The sequence below is a fragment of the Leptonychotes weddellii genome, chromosome 6 (assembly GCF_054177405.1).
Source record: "Leptonychotes weddellii isolate Sample4059 chromosome 6, ASM5417740v2, whole genome shotgun sequence".
NCBI lineage: Eukaryota > Metazoa > Chordata > Mammalia > Carnivora > Phocidae > Leptonychotes > Leptonychotes weddellii.
In genome coordinates this window covers 137,751,446-137,770,290 of record NC_138374.1, presented here as the reverse complement: position 1 = coordinate 137,770,290, position 18,845 = coordinate 137,751,446, and the positions used below count along the sequence as shown (strand labels likewise).

The 18,845-nt window shown below is 53.7% G+C and overlaps 1 protein-coding gene and 1 long non-coding RNA gene across 2 annotated transcripts in view; one reads left to right on the top strand and one right to left on the bottom strand.

The window, feature by feature from the left end:
• Positions 1-1,559: 1,559 nt before the first annotated feature.
• SHE (Src homology 2 domain containing E) lies at positions 1,560-17,054 on the bottom strand. Its single transcript, XM_081825538.1, has 6 exons — positions 16,321-17,054; positions 13,584-13,710; positions 6,224-6,508; positions 5,083-5,239; positions 4,531-4,650; positions 1,560-3,136 (listed from the first exon to the last, which is right to left on the bottom strand). The coding sequence occupies exons 1-6, from the start codon at positions 16,804-16,806 to the stop codon at positions 2,950-2,952; spliced, it is 1,362 nt and encodes a 453-aa protein (XP_081681664.1). The 5' UTR covers positions 16,807-17,054; the 3' UTR covers positions 1,560-2,949.
• Positions 17,055-17,342: 288 nt separating this feature from the next.
• The window catches only part of LOC115941437 (uncharacterized), a 30,137-nt gene continuing 28,634 nt past the window's right edge, over positions 17,343-18,845 (top strand). Inside the window, exon 1 of the long non-coding RNA XR_014146710.1 lies at positions 17,343-17,498. This is a non-coding gene — a long non-coding RNA (uncharacterized LOC115941437). The remainder of the gene's footprint in view (positions 17,499-18,845) is intronic.

Sequence of the window (18,845 nt, the reverse complement as noted above, 5' to 3'; positions counted from 1 at the left end):
AGGGTAAGAGCAGTGAAATAATCCAATTAACAAATTAGGACTATTTCCCCACCCGTCCCCAAAACTTTGCCCACCTCCCCATCCGATGGCAGAGGCCAATAAATGAATAACGACTGAGCAAAGAATAAAGGTTCTTTTTATAAATGCTTGAGAAAGTAATTCTGGATAGAAAGCAGGCATATCCGTATTTTCCTTTAAAAAAAAATTTATTTTAGAGAGAGCGAGCATGAATGGGGGAGGGGCAAAGGGAGAGGGAGGGAGGAACTCCAGCGGACTCCCCGCTGAGCTCGATCTCACCACCCTGAGAGCAGGACCTGAGCCGAAATTAAGAGTCTCACGCAACCGACTAAGCCACCCAGGCGCCCCGCAGTATTTTCTTTTATTACACAGAGTAACACTGCTCCACCACCTTATTCCTGCTTATTTAAATATACAACTCCCCGGTTGAAGTCCATCCTGACAGAAACCGCTATGGTAGCAAAGTAACTAGAAATGTCCTATAGGCCTGAAATGAAGCAACTACATAAATTCATCTAGTGAGCCGGGGCAGAGCATTTTTTAAAAAGGGGGGTACAGGAGAAGGAGCACGGATGCAGGGAGCTTGAGGGCACCACACTCCAGGCGAGGGGGCACACATCTGCTGGAGGACGGTTCCTCTTCAGGAGGAACCCGAAAAGATTCTGGGAGACAGAGGGAACTGAAAAGAAAGGAGACTATGGGAAAATATGTGTATTGAGACAGAATGGCAAAAAGCCCAAGCACTGGGAGCTCCGAGAGGAAAGGTGTCACAGGGGTTCAGATGAGCTGGCCCGGGAGGCCCCACAGGGAAGCCACTCGGGACGTCTCCGAGGCACCTGCCTGGCCCGTGTTCCCAGCACAGGGCGCCTGCTGCTGGTGAAGCCTCCGCCATTGTCGGCCGGCTCACAGCCTTAGGAAGGGAAGAGCAGCTCGGCCCCCTTCCAGGCTACTACGTTTCTTCCTCCTACAGCCCCCTGCATAGTGTGAAGGAGCTGGACCATATACAAACTCCACATCTCCACTTTCAGCTGCACAAAGAACATGACATAACTGTCATGGAAAAACAGTGCAGAGAAAGCGCGATACTGAGCATATGATGGAAGCTTAGTAAAGACCTAACGCATCAGGTCTGCTTTCCAGACGCTATTTCATGACACGTTCACCACGGCTGCTGGGCATGGGCCAAAAATCATCCAGTGCGCACAGAAAAATTTTGCAAAGCTTTTTAGCGTTGATTAAGGTTAGGATAACTGCTATATTTTGTAGAATAAGTTTAAGTAAGAAATATTTCACTTCTAGAATGTTGAACTAAAAATAAGTTTAATAAATGAATTATTTGTATATGGAAGATAATAAATATTTGTTGAATGGAACTGGAACTACAGACGCTAAAAATTTGTAAAAATCTTGTACTAAAGATGGCACCCATGAACGAATGCACATTTAAAAAGCTCTATCAGTATTTAAAAAACAGACACTCTATTCATAAAATCGTTGAGATTCAATAAGAAAAGGTTCCTCTCACATTTTTTAAATCAAAGATCACACAACCCTCTGGCTACAGCCTTAACTGAATAGAGAAGCAAGTATTTACTAACCTCTAAATCATAATAGCAGAACAGTAACTAATAACTAGAAAGACAGGCTTCCCTAAAAATTAACCAAATCAACCTTTTTTGTGTCTATAACCGAAGCTACAACAGTGAACTTCTCATTGATGGATCTGGATCTGTCCTGGGCGCCGCCAGCTAACCCAGACCACAGAGGCCGCTCACCGGGGGCTCCTCACAGAACGCCATTCTCATGGGGTTTTATTTATTTTTTTCACAGTAAGTAAATTGGCAATCGAAGTTCACAACAAACCATAAAGATAACGATACTATGAATATTAATTTAATATCTGAAGCAGTAGTAGTTGGAGAAACCTCAGTCTTTTAAGACAGTTTTGTACAGCGAGAACTGGTCTGCTCTGCACGAGACAGACTGCAGGTTTGAGACCCAGTTCAGGCACTCAGCTCCAAGGGGTAGAGATAAGTATATTTAAAATTTACTCCAAAAATACAGAGCAAATCTAATTGGGGGACACAAATTAAAAATCGTTCCCTAACAGCTGAAATGCTCAAAGGTGAAACCAAAGACATCAGAAGTTCTGAATAATTATCCAATAAGAAAACAGTTGTTGAGCTTTGCAAATTTTTCAGATTTTTAAAAAATCAGAAATGAAATCGTTATTTTATTCTACAATTCAGAATTATAATGACGCCAATGCTTAATTTACATTGCCGATTCTTAAATCAGAGGCATCTTCCTTCCTGTTCATGTTCATATTAAAGATGATGAAAAAGTCCACAGAGACTGAGAAAACATAAACTTTCTTAGAAGGCTGACCAACAAAATACTCTCGTCAGAGTCGTGAATTTTCATGGACTCCAGAGCTGAACCAGGACACTTTCTCCAAGTCATCCATATCCACGTGTTTCCCCACTCTTTGTCCTCTTCCCCAAGGAGGGGTCCAGGATACACGCTCTTCTGGTCCACACGATCATTTTTTATTGCCTCACATGGAAGCCAATTGCGTTTCTGTTGGTTTGTTTAGAGACCAGGTATTCCAGGTCATACCTAGCGCATTTTTGGAAAGCCTTAATATTCCTGGACTCCTGACTTACCTTTCCTGAGAGTCACCCCCAAACAGAACACCTGCTCCGGAGAGTGGAGGCAGCGGGTAAAGTATGATTTCTTATTGTAGAAAAGCAACAGGTCCGTAACCAGGTGTCGCGGAGTGGATGTCAGGCCAAAGATTTCGCCTTCTAGATGGAGACTCCCACTTCCTCCTGATCACCGTGGGGCACTCCGGCCCTGTCCCCAGTGCCGGTCGGGGGCAGACGCCTGCTCAGGAGGAGGGGCCTGGCCAGGGCGCTTGCTGGCCGGACCTTAGTGCCCCTTGTTGTGCACGGGGTAGAGTAAGGTCATGTGTTCTGCCCCCTTGAAGGGCAGCTTCTCGTTGGAGTAATAGTGTACCACCTCGGGGATGCTGTTGAAGACCGCGCTCGTCTGATTCAGCGTGTACCTGTTGTCTTTGGTCTGGGCCACTATGATGTGGACACACCCTTGACTAGTCCTGAAACAAAACGAGATTGAGGAGGACACGTGAATGAGTGAGCAGGGGTCCCTGCCCCCCAAGAGCAATGCCAGCCAGAGTCACCGGCAGGCAGGTTCCCACCCACCCCTGGAATGGCTACAAACTCGAACAGAAAGGCACTCTGGGGGCCCCTGGGGGGCTCAGTGGTTGAGCGTCTGCCTTCGGCTCAGGTCATGATCCCAGGGTCCTGGGATCGAGCCCTGAATGGGGCTCCCCGCTCTCCAGGGGGCTGTCAGAGGCTTTGAGGCCCTCGGCTCAAGGTGGGTCATCCTTGGGTTGTTTGTCCGTAAAGCACACAAGTCATCAGGTGCTGGGCCAAAAAGACACACACACACACACACACACACACTCACAAAGCCCAATCTCCCCTGTCTCCCAAATCACCAACTAGGGCTTATGCCCGAGTATGAGACCACTAGGGTGAGGTTTAAACTCACCCTCCTCGTCATGGGACAAGGACATATGTACGGTTTCCTCTTTCTTTCCTCCCCAAAGAATATATTAATAATAATAATCATAATAAAACCCTGTTTCCTCCTTCCTCCCTTCCCACCCTCCAACTGGAAAGACCGGTCCTGGTTGTGCGTAACGACAGCTGGTACCAAAGGCTCAAGAGCTGGTCCACGAGCCCCCTTTCGGGAACGCAGCACAGCTACTCCTGGTATTGTGTGTCTGGTGGCCGGCCCCGCTTTCCAAGCCGTGTTGCTCAAACACCCCCAGCCTCTCTTCCCTCCAGTCTGATTGTTTCAGCTGCAGGGGCTCAGCTTCCTCAGGAAGGAAGTGCTCTTAGGGCTCTGACAATGATCCTCCAACACAGTACCGCTGAACCCGCAGAGCAGCGAGAATTTCCATGACACAAAACCCGCCAGGCCCGCCTCGTGCACACGAGCGTTCTCGTACAGTCAGGCAGGGAGCAGCAGCTCAGCGTGTCCTCCTTCCCCAGAAGAAACTGCTGTCAAAGCTGCAGGTGGCATTTGGACATCAAGGGATCTGATTTATTAAAGTCCCAAACACTGGGGAATAAAAGGACCACCCAAGTGTCCCGCTGGAAATTCCCCTTTTTGTCAGGGATTATTTCTCTGCTGGGCCTCGTGGAGGGCCTACGTTAGGGCAGGCAACGGACAGCACACGCTGCGTCACTCGGGACGAGAGAGGCCCTCACCATCTCGGGAGACCTGGGGGCATCTGCCTAGTACCGACTCTGCGTTCGGATCCGAGCATCTCCCATGCTGTGGTCCGAGCAAATGCCCCTATTTTCTGGCAATCTGTACCCTGCGAACCACCTTCAGATATGATCTTTCCTGAGCAGTCCTCTGCCCATGACTGGAAGGGCCGGTGCCACCCGGGAAAGCCCACACAGCTCTGGTACTCACTTGAGTGCGATAGAGTACTTGCTGTTCCCCGACTCGCTGTTTCGAACCAGATAACCAGCTTCTCTGCAGGGCTGCAGTCGGCTCTCGGCCTCCGCTCGGGTGATGGCACCGTGATACCAACTGTAAAGGGGGGGGCACCCACATCAAAACACAGATCAGACGGGGCCTCACTCCAAAACGCATTCTCTTTAATGCACTTCTCTTGGAGGGTCAGTAGCCTGACCTAGACCCTGCTTCATGCTCAGGAGAGACGAGATACGGATTTGGGTAATCCGGGATCACGAAATCCATCAGTCATAGAGAGGGAGGGAGTGAACAGGACTAGGGTCAGTCGCTACAGGAGAATGAAATGTAAAATCAGGCTCTTGGGATGCAGTGCACTTTCTATTCTGCACAAATGCAGTGGGCTTTGAAAATAGGTCTTCATTAATCAGCCCCAGCCAGATGAGAATTCAGGAACAAAAATAATCACGTGAAATGGGCGAGCCCCCCTCCCCCCACCAGCAGGCTCCCAGCCGCTGTTCGTTCCGCGGGGATGAGGACGAGACTCACGGCTGCTTCGCCAGTGGCAGGGCCGGGTCCACCTTCTCCCCCTCGCTGTGGTCCGAGACGGCCGGCTTCGGGATCTTCTGCGTCCGGCTCCTCGGCCGTTGGTGCTGCTTCACTGTGTCCTCCTTGAGGGAAGGCCGGTCAGAGCCTTCAAACTGAACTGGAAAGGAGGCTCGTCTAACACAGAGCCCACGGGCAACCCATGTGCGCTTCACACAAAAGCCTCCTTGCCCCCTTCCCGATGGCTAAAGCGCCTGCAAACACCCGGCTGCGGTCACACCTCGAGGGTCCCCGACGGCCACTGTCCAGGGAGACGCTCTCCTGTCCAATAGTTTCAGAAGGTGAGGGGGGTCTCGAGGGCACATTTACCGTGCACTTGTAAACACTTCGAGTTTTGGTGTATTTAGAATAAAAGGCGCAAGTGCGTTTTCATTCTATGAAACCAAACAAGCAGTTTTTACTATGAAATAATAAAACAACACGCACTTGGAGACGGAAGCTACTGAGCGGCAGACGCTACGGCATCTGGGCTGGACGGAACAGACGTCCAGAGCCACACGTGGCTCGGCGTCCAGAGAGCAGGTGCCGACAGAGGGCTGTGGAAAACAGGACTGAGCCAAACCAAAATGGACTCAGATGTCCGCTGTCACATACCTCACCCTCTGCACCCACCCTTGACGTGGCCTGCGCTGCTCATCACCAACCTGGCTTTACTGGTGGAGGGAAAACACATCCCTGGCTTTTTTAAGTCGAAGGAGAAGAAGGTCCCGCGGCCAGCCAGGCAGGAAAACTGTGTCCTGGGAGAAGCGGAAGCAGGAACACCTTTCCCACCCACTGCCCCTCCCCTTACTCTACACACACACACTTAAGGAACCGGTTCCTGGGGGAGGGCTGCTGACACAGCCAACGAAGAGCGCCTCACAGGCCCCCAGACACCTCCGTCTGTGAGGCACTGGACCCCAGACCGCCATCGGATAGGTAGGAATTTCAAACGGTTGAGGAGCAGCACTGAGTCGGGTTAGTGAAAGCTGACCCCAGTCTGATCGCTGGAGTGGCTGGGAGGCACGGCAGCGACCAGACTGGGATTTCTGAGCGGTGCGACCTCAGGGCCTCGGCCTGGGCTCCACGCACACGGGGTCCTCACCCGACAGCGCCCGAGCAATCTGCTCCTTCTTCCACTCCCACGGCTGCTCGTACTCGGCCGCCGGCCGCTCGTCCTCCGCGGGCAGCCGCGCCCTCCGGTCGGGGGCCCCGTCCCCAGGCTCGTAGGGCGTGTCGTACAGCTGGGGGGGCTTCCCCAGGAGGTCCCTGGAGCTGCGTCTCTTGGCCGCAGCCTCCGTCTTCGTGCTGTTCTCGCCCGGCTCACAGGGGCTGTCGAGCAGCTGAAGAGCCTTCACCAGCGGATCCTTAGAGCCTCGGCGTCGGATTTCTGAAAGACACACCAGAGACAGAGCCCTGACAGAAACGTGCCACGGACGCGCCGAAGGAACCGGGCGGCCTCCTGCCGGCCGGCCGAAGGGGCGCTGCGTGGATGCCGGTTTGCCCGCGGGCCCGGCGAGCAGCAGGCCCCCGAAGACACGTTCCACACTTGGTGGGAAGCCACGTGGCCGCCGGCGACCTGCTCCCCGGTCTCGGCCCCTCCTCTGCCTGGAGTGTGGTTCGCCTGCAGTTCCTACACCTTGTGGGAAGGCTGAGACCCCTGTCCGCTCACAGGCGTCGACGGACGGCTCACTGTCTCCCCAGCACCAGCCCACACGCAGGGGAGGGATCCAGACGCCGGACAGAGTTCTGGACTCCCAGGCAGTTTCCAAACAGAGGAAGCCAGACACACTCACAAACGATCCTGCGGGCATAACGACAACAGTGAGCACCCCGCGGTCTTCACAACTGCCTACAAGGCGGTACCATTATTTCCCTAATTTTACAGAAGGGAAGGCTGAGGCACGAAGCCGAAGGAAGCCGTCCTCACTCAAACGTGGCAGAGCCTGGATGTAAGAGCAGGAAGCTGGACTCTCCAGGGCCGCACTTGGATGGACTCCAAGTGGAAGAGAATTGGAAGATGGGTTCACTCTGATAGAGAAGGTCACTTCCAGGGGAGGAAGCTGCGTGAGTGCAGATATGGAGGGGGGACCACAGAGGCCTTGTTCCCGTGAGAGGGGAGTTCAAAGGACACAGGCCAGGAGGGATGATGGGGTGGGGAGGCTGGAGAGTGGGCACGCCGGGCTCCAAACGCACACATGTGAAAGGAAGGATGCACAGCTCACACTGTCGGCCTGCGCTACGTCGTGTGTTCTTCAACAGGTCGTATCGATCACACGTGCGTTTCACTGGAAGTTAAGGATGCAAAACCCAACCAGCAGCCACAGCGGGAAGGAGCGGGAGCGCGGGGACGACCAGCTCGCGGTCCAGAGGCCTTGGCAGGGGGCGTGCTCTGGTTCTCCTAAATGCCCAACGGGAAGCCTTCAGTTCCCCCCGCGACACCGTCAAGACCCTTCTGAGCACCAGCACCTCAGGGCACCACTCAAGCCCGCGAGCTCTCCATGGTCTCCTTACACAGCGCGGGCGGCTCGCACGGCCCGGGACCCCGGCCACAACCAGACCACCTTCCTCCTCCAATTTCTTCTCTTCACACCACCGGCCCCATCCCCCCTCAAAACCCATTCTTGACTCCACCCAGATGGAACTGCTGACGTTCTCTGCACTTGCTGTCACGCCCTGTGTCCTGGGGACCCCCGCCCGCGTCTCCTCCCCTCTCCGGCCCACCCCCCTGCCACGGCCCCACGGCCTGCCGCTCTGGGCCTGCCCTGCTCCCGGTGCACAGACTGTGTGGATGTGTCTGCCTTTCCGGAGCGGTGGAGACTGCCGGGCAGGGGCCATCATGTCTTACCTTCGGGGGATGCACAGTCGTGCTAAGGACTGACTGGGCGGCCGGTGGGGGAGGGAGGGAGGAGCCCCCCAGCCGTGCGGATGTGGGGCTCAGAGAGATGAAGGTCATGGGTGCACACCACAGAGCTACCCACAAATAAATGCAGGCTGTTAGTCTGTGAAATTGAAAGCAACCAGCAGAGAAAAGGAGAGGGTCGAAGGCGGAGCGGGGTGGCTTCAGCTCGGGGCGGGGGTGTCCAGGTGAGCAGGGGAGGGTGGGAAGAGCACAGTGCCGGTAACTTAAAACGTCAGTGAAACTCGGGAGGAGTTACTGACTCCTGTCACGAGGAGGGGGCAACAGATGAAACATTCAAGGGAAAGTGGGAAAATCAGGACACTAAATTCATTAGGTTCTTACCCTGGATGGGGCCCTGACCGCAGCCGGCTCCAACCCTGCACCCGATGCCCGGCCCCTCCATTTAGCTGGTCTGGGGCACGGGGTTCTCATGGGAAGCAAAGCCTGAGAAGCACTTGCACGCTCCCTGGTCCCCGGGGCCCCCGTCTGAGCTCCTCCAGCCCTCCACAGCCATCCTGTCTTTGCTAGCTCCGGGGCAAGGAGAGGGGTTCTCCCTGGGTCCGAACCCCCGCATCGAGGTGTGGGAGCTCCCACCCCCAGGCCAGGACGGTGCCTGGGGCTGCGTGAGGCCCCGCAGGGTGCTGGGGCAGGAGGCTGCCTGTCTGTCCACGCCTCCTTTACATTATTCTAGACAAAGTTATGGGGAACGAGAAACACACTCTGCTCCTGGTTCAGTAAGATAGGGCTGGAATCTCTTAACAAGAACGTTTGTGTAGCGCTAAGAAAAAGGAAAGAGAAAACACAAAGGAATTCAAAGGGTGAACTTAGAAACTGTACGTTTCTGATCAAAACGGCTTGGACGGCCTGGTGCAGGCGGGGGTCACCTTTCCCACGGTCCTCGCCTCAACTCCGTCCCAGCTGATGGAAACCGAGAGTGGATTCCAACCTTAAGACACAGGAGTCCTGCCTACAAGGAAGTAACGTGTGTGTTGGAATGATGTACATTCTTCCCACACGTGTGTTCGCGTGAGGTGAGGGCCTGCCCTCCTGGTGCCTGGGATGGACTGTGCGCCCGCGGCGGTGCTCGGGGGAGGCCCGGGGAGCGCGGGGCCAGCAGCGCTCCTCCCCAGGACGGCCCTGGGATCGGCGGGATCTGCAGAGCAGCATCACCCTTAAAACAACGTTCAATTAGGGGAAACCAGGGCTTGAGCGCGGGCCGCCGCCCCTTCGAGGGGGCAGCCTCCCCCCAGCACCTGGCTGCCCCCAGCCTGCGGCGCCATAGGAACAGAAACAACCGCGGAGCTGCGGGCCGGCCTTCCGGGGGAGAGCAGCCCCTGACGTGCAGGCCTGGCTCCGGGAGGAAACGGCCGAGGAGGAGGAAACGGCCAGAGGAAGCTACGCCCCAGCTCTGCCGATAGAGGCCATTTACCGCGGCGACAACAGAACGCGGCGGCGGGCAGATAGACAGCAGCCGCAGGCCCAGCCGGCCCCGAGCCCGCGCGAGACGGGGCCCGTCCTTCACTAGGCTGGCTGGGCGGCAATCACGGTTCCTCACGCTCGTCTGGAGTTCTCTTTGAAAACACGATTCTCTGGCGTGTCTGAATAAGGGCGACATGCACGGGACACGCGTGCACCCCAGCGTCTCCGTGAAGCCGCTAACGCAGTGAGGAGCGCGTGATCCCACTTTCACAGGGGAATAAACCGAGGCCGTGTGCGGTCAGGGGAGCCGCTTCCTGCCTCGACGCCCCAGAGTTCACGCAGAAGGCGAACTGTGTTTCTGCGAGCCCCTTGCCCATCCATCTCACAACGCTTGCTAAACGATCACTTGCAGACTCGCAGGCTGTTTTTCCCTCAGAATCACAGAAGGGCTGTTTCTACTCACATCTTTTTTTTTTTTTTTTTTTTAAGATTTTATTTATTTATTTGAGAGAGAGAGAATGAGAGACAGAGAGCATGAGAGGGAAGAGGGTCACAGGGAGAAGCAGACTCCCTGCCGAGCAGGGAGCCCGATGCGGGACTCGATCCCGGGACTCCAGGATCATGACCTGAGCCGAAGGCAGTCGCTTAACCAACTGAGCCACCCAGGCACCCCTCTACTCACATCTTTTATTCCTACTCTCGCTTCTGATTTAAAATGACAAATAGGGGCGCCTGGGTGGCTCTGTCGGTTAAGCATCCGACCCCTGATTTTTGGCTCAGGTGGTGATCTTGGCTCAGGTGATCTCAGGGTCGCGAGATGGAGCCCTGTGTCGGGCTCCAAGCTCAGTGGGGAGTCTGCTTGAGATTCTCTCTCCCTCTGCCCCTCCCTTAGCTCTCTCTGAAAAATAAATAAAATGACTTGAACATTTTCTTATCAAATAGATCTAAATATCTGAACAAAAGCAGATATAATTCAGGAGCCCTGAAATATAAGTTTTACAAGGAAAGTATAGACGCATTAGATAAATCAAAAAGTCTTCTATATTTTTTTCATAGTGGATTTTTTAAATGGACACCCCAACATTGAGGTTCTCCTTTAGATTTGACTATTTGAACAAGCCAACAAAATCATTTGTAGGCAAAAATAAAACTGAAAACCACCTGAGACAGGATACGGAGAGTAAAAGCGGACGCAGAAGGACCCGATGCCTCTCCCGTCCATGCGGACACGGCGTGGAACGGGTCCAAACTCCGTGCCCTCACTGCGGGCCAGGCACTTCTAACACCCTGCACAGGGCTGCAGGGTCTAGGCAGGTGGCTGGTAAGCCTGGCGCCGACTTACAGGATGCCAGCTTTGGAAGCAGCTTTCCTACTGAGTGACGTGGTCTCGGGACCGCTGAAGACCCTGCCTGTGGAGCTCCTGATGCTAAGTTAGGGAGACTGTTTCTGCTAATGGTTTAGCTAAAATGTTCCTGCTCCTTTAGCAGAACAGAGAGGTTTACACTAATACTGCCTTGTATTCATAATCCTATCTTTTTATGAACCATCCTTTGGGTAAATCTAAGGGAGAATTTATTTATAAACTTATAAATTCTTAGCTTTCAAAGTTAAGAGCAAAGTTTTGGGGGGATCCAGGGAGCCTGGGTCCCACAGTGATTGGGCCATGGGAGAGTCATAAATGCCTTTTCTGTTTCTTCCTCTGCTCCTCACGCAGACGGTGACTCTTACCCTGACTTCACGGCACTCGCCGCACTTTTCAAGGACACGTTTTCTTGTTTGTTGCTGTTAGGTCTGTTTGCCTCCTGGGTTGTAAGGTCGGTCCCTGAGGACACGGGTCACGGGGGTCTTGTTTCCTGGATGCCCAGAGCCCAGCACAGGGCCCGCTACATGGTAAATAAACGCCTAAGAAGCATTTGCTGGATGTTATAAAAGAACATCGCGAGCAGTGTTGCATCAGGTGGGCTCCCCTCACCGTGCGGGGACCAGCGAGGCCGGCCAGGGGCTGGTGTTCGCTAGCACCTCTCCATCTCCTGAAAAATGCCGAAACTAAAGAAAAATCCCTAATGTTCTCAAGAAATAAACACTTCTTAAATGGGACATGACCACCAAGCATACAAGGAGCAAACTGAACAAAAAAATGTAGAAGGTTTAAAAAAACAAAAACAAAACAAAAAACCCCAGCAGCAAATCTTTTATTTCCAGCTTCCGATCAGCTCACTTCCTGTTATTCTGTCCAGCTGTGGGCGCGCGGGGAGAACTAGAGGTGTATTCTCCGCACTGATCGAGAAGGTGCTTTTTGATATAGGTTTTAAGAGACTTTAAAATTCATGGATTTTCTTAAGACAAAATAAGCTGGCAATTTTTTAAAAGTTAGTAACTTAAATGTTTAATAAGTTTGAATTTATTCTCCAGTTGAATACATTAATCTTATATTCCTAAACAAATGTATTCACATAAACTGTAAACGGAGACTGGTACTTAATAAATGCTCCAATATTAAAATCATTATCATTACATTTATTTCATGTTGGACAATCCTGATTTTTCTTGGTAGGTCTGGGTGGAAAGATGCCTTATATAAAGTGCTTTTGCATCCATCGTTTCAAATGTGTCCACCCAATCTGGAGTGGGGAGATCTTGGTTCTACTTGCTGCTGTTTCTTAAAAAGTCTATGAGCAAGTCAGAATCTCTCTGATTTTATACCGAGGGGAGAGGACCGGAGTCCACGAGCACACAGAGTCTTATGGGGATTATGTTGAGGGGGGTGGAGAAGCAGGGCATTTTTTCCCTATTATCAATGTGGCCCCACAAATAAACAGCTGGGACAGTGTAGATAAATTACTTATTCCGGTTAACGAGAAAGAGAAGAATAAAAACCAAAGGACAAAAGAAAGATAAGTCAAAATTATCTTTTTTTTTAAAGAATATCTTTTTTTTAAAGAATATCTTTTCCCTCAATTTTATGTAAAAGTAAATCTCTTCCCCTACTCCTTTCAAGCCTCTGATATTTTTTTAAAGTTCTGACTAAGTTCATTTTCACTTCCTTTCATTCACAGATTTCATTAGAGGTCACAGTCCAGTGACCTTCAGGGTCATGGCCTGGCCAGGGTACGCCCTCCCCCGTGCGCGGCCTTATCTCTGGAAGCAGGGAAGCAGGACACGGCACCCCTTTCCTGCAATAGCTCATTTTCATTCTGAAGCCTGTCCTGACCCTTCCAGGATGCCGAGTCCCCTGTGCTCACCTCCTCTGAGACCAGCCTGCGGGTCCTGCGCCTGAGAGTTTTTCAGTCTGTTTCCAAACAGGGGAGACAGTCTGGAACGTGTGGCCAGTGAGGCCTTCCCCAGGCATGAAACACTCAGACAAGGGTGCCATGGGTCAGCGCTCAGAAATGCATTTTTTCATTATGGATTAAAGAACATTTAAAAAAATTGGGTGAACAAACTATTTACTCCAACTTTCACAAATAAATCTAAATAACTTAGTTCATGTTATTTTGAAGTATCATTTACACGAACTTAAGAGAATTATGGATAAAAGGGAAAAGTTTGATACTAACAATGAGAGGGTGATTGCTTTGCTGAAGCTAGAACTGTTCCAACTTGAAAGGTCACAAGATCAGTTGACTTTGGTTTTAGGAGGTCTGCGTGGCGTGGCTTGGCTCACACCAGGGATTAGTCACTAATTCTCTTGCTCCAGTACCGTAGGGCTAGCTTGTTGAGAAGTCAATTTTCCACCGTAACACAGAGGATCATGTCACGTGCGCATCTTCTAACAACATGAAATCCCTTGGCAGAGATTCACAACCCCTATTACGGACGTAAGAGATTTCAAAGCAGCCAAGAAATGCATATAAACAATCTCCACCCTGAAGGTCACATTCTAAAGCAGGTCTGCAAACTCACAAGTGTCGTTTTGCACAGAATTAGGAAAACTTTAAAGACCGTGCAAATTCTAACACTGAAGGATACAAAGCCAGAAAGGAAGGTCACTAGAGATTTTGACCTTACTCTTGGGCCTGATTTCTGTTTCTTCCAGTCAGCAAGGTCTGATTAGGCCACGTCATTGCTCTTCCCCACTGACCCGGGTCAGTACCTGTCCCCACCAGTGCGTGAGACTCCGCCCCCGGGCGTCCCAGTCACACACCTGTTATCATTTGCTGCGCGTCATAGGGCTCCATGTAGCCATCATTCTCTCCTGCTCTCTCTGCGTCCCTTTGACCTTTCGTCCTTTTGGCATCATAAGGGTCAGCATAGTCTTCTAAAATGATGACCTTAAAAGAACCAGAGAGGAGACCTGCCAGGGTTATCACACACCCGGATGGCCATGGTATCAAAATGGCTACTAACGATCTGCAGACTCCAAAGAAGTCAAGATCTCCAACCACCTTTGCATGGTGTTCTCACTGGCTCATGTCGTTATCCATTGTTAATCTGGTGGACAAACATCTGATTTATCTTGGTGGTCTAACTGACTGGCAACAATTCACCCAGAGTGCTGTTCACCCCCCAGCATCTCTCCATGCCTGCTCTCTCCCCAAGCAGTAATGCATTTGCGGGGGGCAGTGTGGCAGGGGTGGGTGGTGGGGAGTGGAGGATGGCGGTCACTGTAGAGCAAAAGGAAATGAACAGGTCTAGCACCTTCCCTGGAATGTTGGTCTTTTTAATGCCAACCTGGTGGGCAATATAGACCAAGTCAGTTGGTCCCCCAGTGCCTACTGAGCGTCCACCAGCACTGGGGAGACACCGTGAGGGAATCAACCTAAGACCAAAGCTGCTCTGGTCCTCAAGGGATCTGCAACCCCTCCAAAGGGAACTTCCTAAGAAGTCTAAGAAACAGCACTAAACAGCACTGAGGGAGTTCTAGGTTCCATAATTCACAGGCAGACAGATCCTCCCAGGCTACAGTCAGAGTTTTGGTCGGTATTTGTGGCAGAAAGCATCGAATCTTCCAAGAATAGAAAGGTGCCCGGAAAGGTGGTGTGTGTGATCGGTTCTACTCTGCAGCTGCTGGATGACAATGCTGGCTCGGGAGCTGAGCTTGACAGGCTCTTCTCAGCGGGGAACAGTTTTGTGGGAACTGTATGGGGACAAAAAAGCACATACTTGCCCAAGAGCAGTGTGACACGACAATAAACAGCTGGGATAGTATAAACTCAGTACTCCAGCTGAAGAGGAAGACAGGAGTAAGAACCAAAGGGCAGAGAATGTTAATCAGAATTACGGGAGGAAGCCCCAGGTCCTGCTACAGTCTGACTACGCTCTCCAAAGGGTTCCCGGAGAAGCAGAGAAGCATCAGCCGAGCCGGCAGGGAGAGTTCAGATGAACAGGGAGACATGGGCGGGCGGGGGGAGCCTGCCTGGGAGGAGACGGCCTAAGAAATGGTGGACATCCAGAAGAGAGGCCACTGCAGAGCACCCCCAGCTCCATTCTTCTCACTGCCCCCGACGTGTGCCCCCCCCCAGGGGCTACCAATGAGTGCCCCCCACGTGTGCCAGGACAGAGAGGAACGAGGGGCGCAGCACTCAGCCCTTGGCTGCGAGGTGCTTAGATCTGCTTAGAAGGAGTCAGTCAGGGAGACCACGGGCTAATTCTGGGCGAGCTGGGTCCTTGCTCATCTCTCTACCTCCCCCCACCCCGGGGCCAGCACAGCACAGGGCCCCTGTCAGTATTTGTGGGAAGAACGAGTGGAGGATGAACAGAAGGGCCCAGTGCAGACACATAGGGTAGGTGCTGCGGGCTCCTGACTACACGCAGGGAGGCAGTGTGTTTGGAGTCCGAGCAAGAGAAAGCTGAAGTTCCCACGACAGGAGGTGACAGCCTGGGCTGGGGTCTGGAAGCTCCGTCCGAGCTCTTCTCTCCCTTTTTGCACCCAGAAGAGCGAGTTTAAAAAACAAGCTATCAGGGGCGCCTGGGTGGCTCAGTGGTTAAGCGACTGCCTTCGGCTCAGGTCATGATCCAGGGTCCTGGGATCGAGTCCCGCATCGGGCTCCCTGCTCTGCGGGGAGCCTGCTTCTCCCTCTCCCACTCCCCCTGCTTGTGTTCCCTCTCTCGCTGTGTCTCTCTCTGTCAAATAAGTAAAATCTTTAAAAAATAAAATAATATAAACCAAGCGAACAAAACCCAGCTTATCTCTGTAAGGATGGAGTGGGTCTCCTCACAGGGTCACACTCCTTTTCTTAACTGCCTCGCACTGGACGGCACCCAGAAAACCTCTGGGGTGCAAGAGGCAGGAAACACCTTCTCTCCTGATCTGTGATTTCCTCAAGGGCACTTCCTTGTCCCATTCCGTACCCTCTGCAGCCCTTGGAGCCCTGGGCGGCTTCTCCTTGGGCTACTGCCCAACAGACGTTCACGGATCGGATCGGAGGGGCTGGGACAGCCGTGAGGGGGCACCTGCCCGGGCAGTGGTGCTTGAACTCCCACCCTAGCAGAGGAGGGGCTGGGTCCCACCCGGTCCCTGAGGCTCTGAAATCCATACTTTTCCTTCTGCTCAAGAAGCGTAAATGTATACACAGATCTGGCTTGGCAATCCCCCTGGATTTCAAAATTAAAATAAACCGCATTTATAAGGAGGTCAAATTTAACAAAGCAGGAATGACTCATTCAATTACTCTTCTAAACGGCTAACAAAATTAAACGCATAGTACCTTTCCAAAAAGTTCCCCATCCTTAGAATGAGGATTTTTCAAGATGAAAACAAAAACAAAAACAAAAACCAAATGTAACGACGTGAAATGGTCCCTTGATTGTCACCAGACGTTGGAGGGACGCACACCCTCACCTTCCCTGACGCATAAAGCAGCCTAGGGCTGAGCAGGTGCACTATGCTCCCTTCTCCGTCCCGCTTGGGACAGGCGGCCCCGGGGAGGCTGCATTCTTACCGTGTCTGGCTGCTTCCCCGTCTTGCCCTTGTCCAGTTCGGGGCCCAGCGAGGCAGGGGAGGAGGACGCGGAGGACGAGGACGAGGAGCTGCTCGTGCTGCTGGTGCTGGAGCTGGTCTTGCCGTTCTTCTCCTGAGTGTCCACCTTGATGAGCCTGCTGATGTAGGTGCGGCAGCCCGCGCTCCTGGCCACGCCCCGGTGCGGCTCGTCCTCCGCGGCCCGCGAGTTCTTGCGGCCCTTGCCCGCGGCGGCCTGGAGCAGGCCCTGCAGGCTGTCCCGGGGCGGCCGGCTGTCCCTGGGGGCGCCGACGCCGGCCCTGCCGCTCCCCAGCTCGGCCGCCGAGTTCTTGCGGCCCTTGCCCGGGGCCGGCCCGGCGCCGCCCGCCTCCGAGTTCTTGCGCAGTCGGCCGCCGCCGCCACCGGGCCGGGCGCGCTCGGACGCCGTCTTCAGGTTCAGCGGGAACTCCTTGAACCACCGGGCCGCCATGGGGGGGGGCCGCGGGGCAGGCGGGCGAGGGGCGCGGCGCACACGCGGAGGGGCGCCAGGGGCCGCGGCCGCCTCATTCCCCGGGGCTGCTTCGCGTCCCCGGCCGGCCGGCGCGCAGCCCGGCGGGGTGGGGCCCGGGGCCGGGCTCTGCGGGGCGGCGGGCGCGGGGCGTCCCTGCTCTTCCCCCCGAAGCCGGACGGCCCTGCCCACCCTCGCCGGGGAGACACGGGACGGCGCCGCGACGGACCGGGGACCGACGGCGGGCCGCCCACCCTGGGCGCGCCCCTCCCTCGGCGGCTGGCGCCTCCCGCCCAGATCCGCCGGGGTCGGCGCCTCCGCCCCGGGCGCGGGGGGTGGGGGTGGGGGTGGGGGTGGGGGTGGGGGGCGGAGACGAGCCGCCGCTGCACGTGCCGACCCGGGGTCCCCTTGGTCGCGCAGACTCCCGCACCCTCGCCGAGCGCCCCTGTGCTTCGCCACGAGCCTGGCGCGCCGCGTCCGCTCGCTGCGCTCGCCGCAGACAGCCGCACCGGGCGTGGGGGCTACGGAGGGGGGGCGCTCCCGGGCGCCCGTGCCGCCCCCCTCCCTTCCGGCTCCGCCCCGCCCGCCCGCAGGCCTCGAGGAGGCGGAGCGCACAGCCCGGGCGCGGAGGCTCGGCATGCGGGCGGCTGGAGGACTCGCCTGGCCCGGGGCAGGTACGGCGCGGCGGTTCCAGTCCCCAGGCTGCGGGGCGAGGGGTGGCGAGACCGGGGCGCTGGGAGGCCGCTGTGGAAGCCGCACCCCCATTTCCACTCCGGGGTGGCAGGGCGCGCGGTTATCCCCGGGGCAGTCGCTTGCTCGCGTCAGGTGCGTCTGCAACAGTTCTGGTGGGCATGGTGGGTGGGAGTGGACAGCAGAGACTTAATCTCTGCAGAACTGGGGCCACTTTACCTTGAAAGAGGCCGCTGCAATGCCCCTCCCGTTGCGAAGCCATTACATGTTTTTTTAGCTTAAAAAATCTAAACGCGCTGCGGAGGCTCACGTACTAAGTCCTAAATCCTCACACATGAGCCTTGGGGACGGGTCGATCCTGGCCACCCGTCAGCTTCATCTGTGTGAGCTGTGCTGTGTGAGATGGGGTGGCGAAAGAAAGCTTGCTTACAGCCGTTCTTGGAAATGTATCTTGACTTTTTCTTAGAAGAGCTGTACTGAGATATAATTTACGCACCATAAAATTCACCTTTTTTAAGTGTACAGTTCAAAGGTATTTAGTATACTTACGGTTCAGCCATTACAATCTAATCCTGGAACATTTCCACCACCCCAAAAGGAAACCTTGTGCTCATTAACAATTACCCCGTCGCCTGCAGCCTAATCTACTTTCTGTCTCTACAACTTTGTCTATTCTAGACTTTTCATATAAGTGAACCATTGGGTCTGTGGCCTTTTGTGTCTGGCTTCTTTTCCTTAGCATCATGTTTGTTTGTTTTTAAGATTTTATTCATTTGAGAGAGAGAAAAAATGACAGCACAGAGCAGAGGGGAGAGGCAGACTCCCCTTGGAGCAGGGAGCCCCACCCAGGGCTGGATCCCAGGACCCCGGGATCATGACCTGAGCTGAAGTCAGATGCTTAACTGACTGAGCCACCCAGGCGCCCCAGCATCATGTTTTTGACATTCATCCACGTTGTAGCATTTATCAGTTCTTCTATGTTACCAGATGATGCTGCGTTGTGTGTATATACAATATCTGATTTATCCATTCATCCATCAGCTGATGAACGTTGGGATTGTTTCCACTTTTGGCTCTTATGAGCAGTGTTGTTGTGAACATTTGTGAACAAGTCTTTGTGTGGACATAGGTTTTAATTTATCTTGAGTAGACAACTAGGAGTGGAATTGCTGGGTCATATGGAATTCTTTGTTTAACTTTTTGAGAAACTCCCAAACTGTTAAAGGGGCTGCAACATTTACATTCCTACCAGCAATGTGAAGGTTTCCATTTCTCTGTATTCTGGACACTTACTATTGCCTGTTTCTTTAGTTACAGCCCTCTGAGCGGGT

What these genes read in the sequence shown, in the direction of transcription:
- SHE (XM_081825538.1), bottom strand. Translation starts at nt 16,806, where the DNA reads ATGGCGGCCCGGTGGTTCAAGGAGTTCCCGCTGAACCTGAAGACGGCG. An exon ending in CGCGCAGCAAATGATAACAG is followed by an intron (nt 6,509 to 13,583) that starts GTGTGTGACTGG and finishes TGTGTCTTTCAG; the next exon opens with AAATCCGACGCCGAGGCTCT. An exon ending in GATTGCTCGGGCGCTGTCGG is followed by an intron (nt 5,240 to 6,223) that starts GTGAGGACCCCG and finishes CCTCCTTTCCAG; the next exon opens with TTCAGTTTGAAGGCTCTGAC.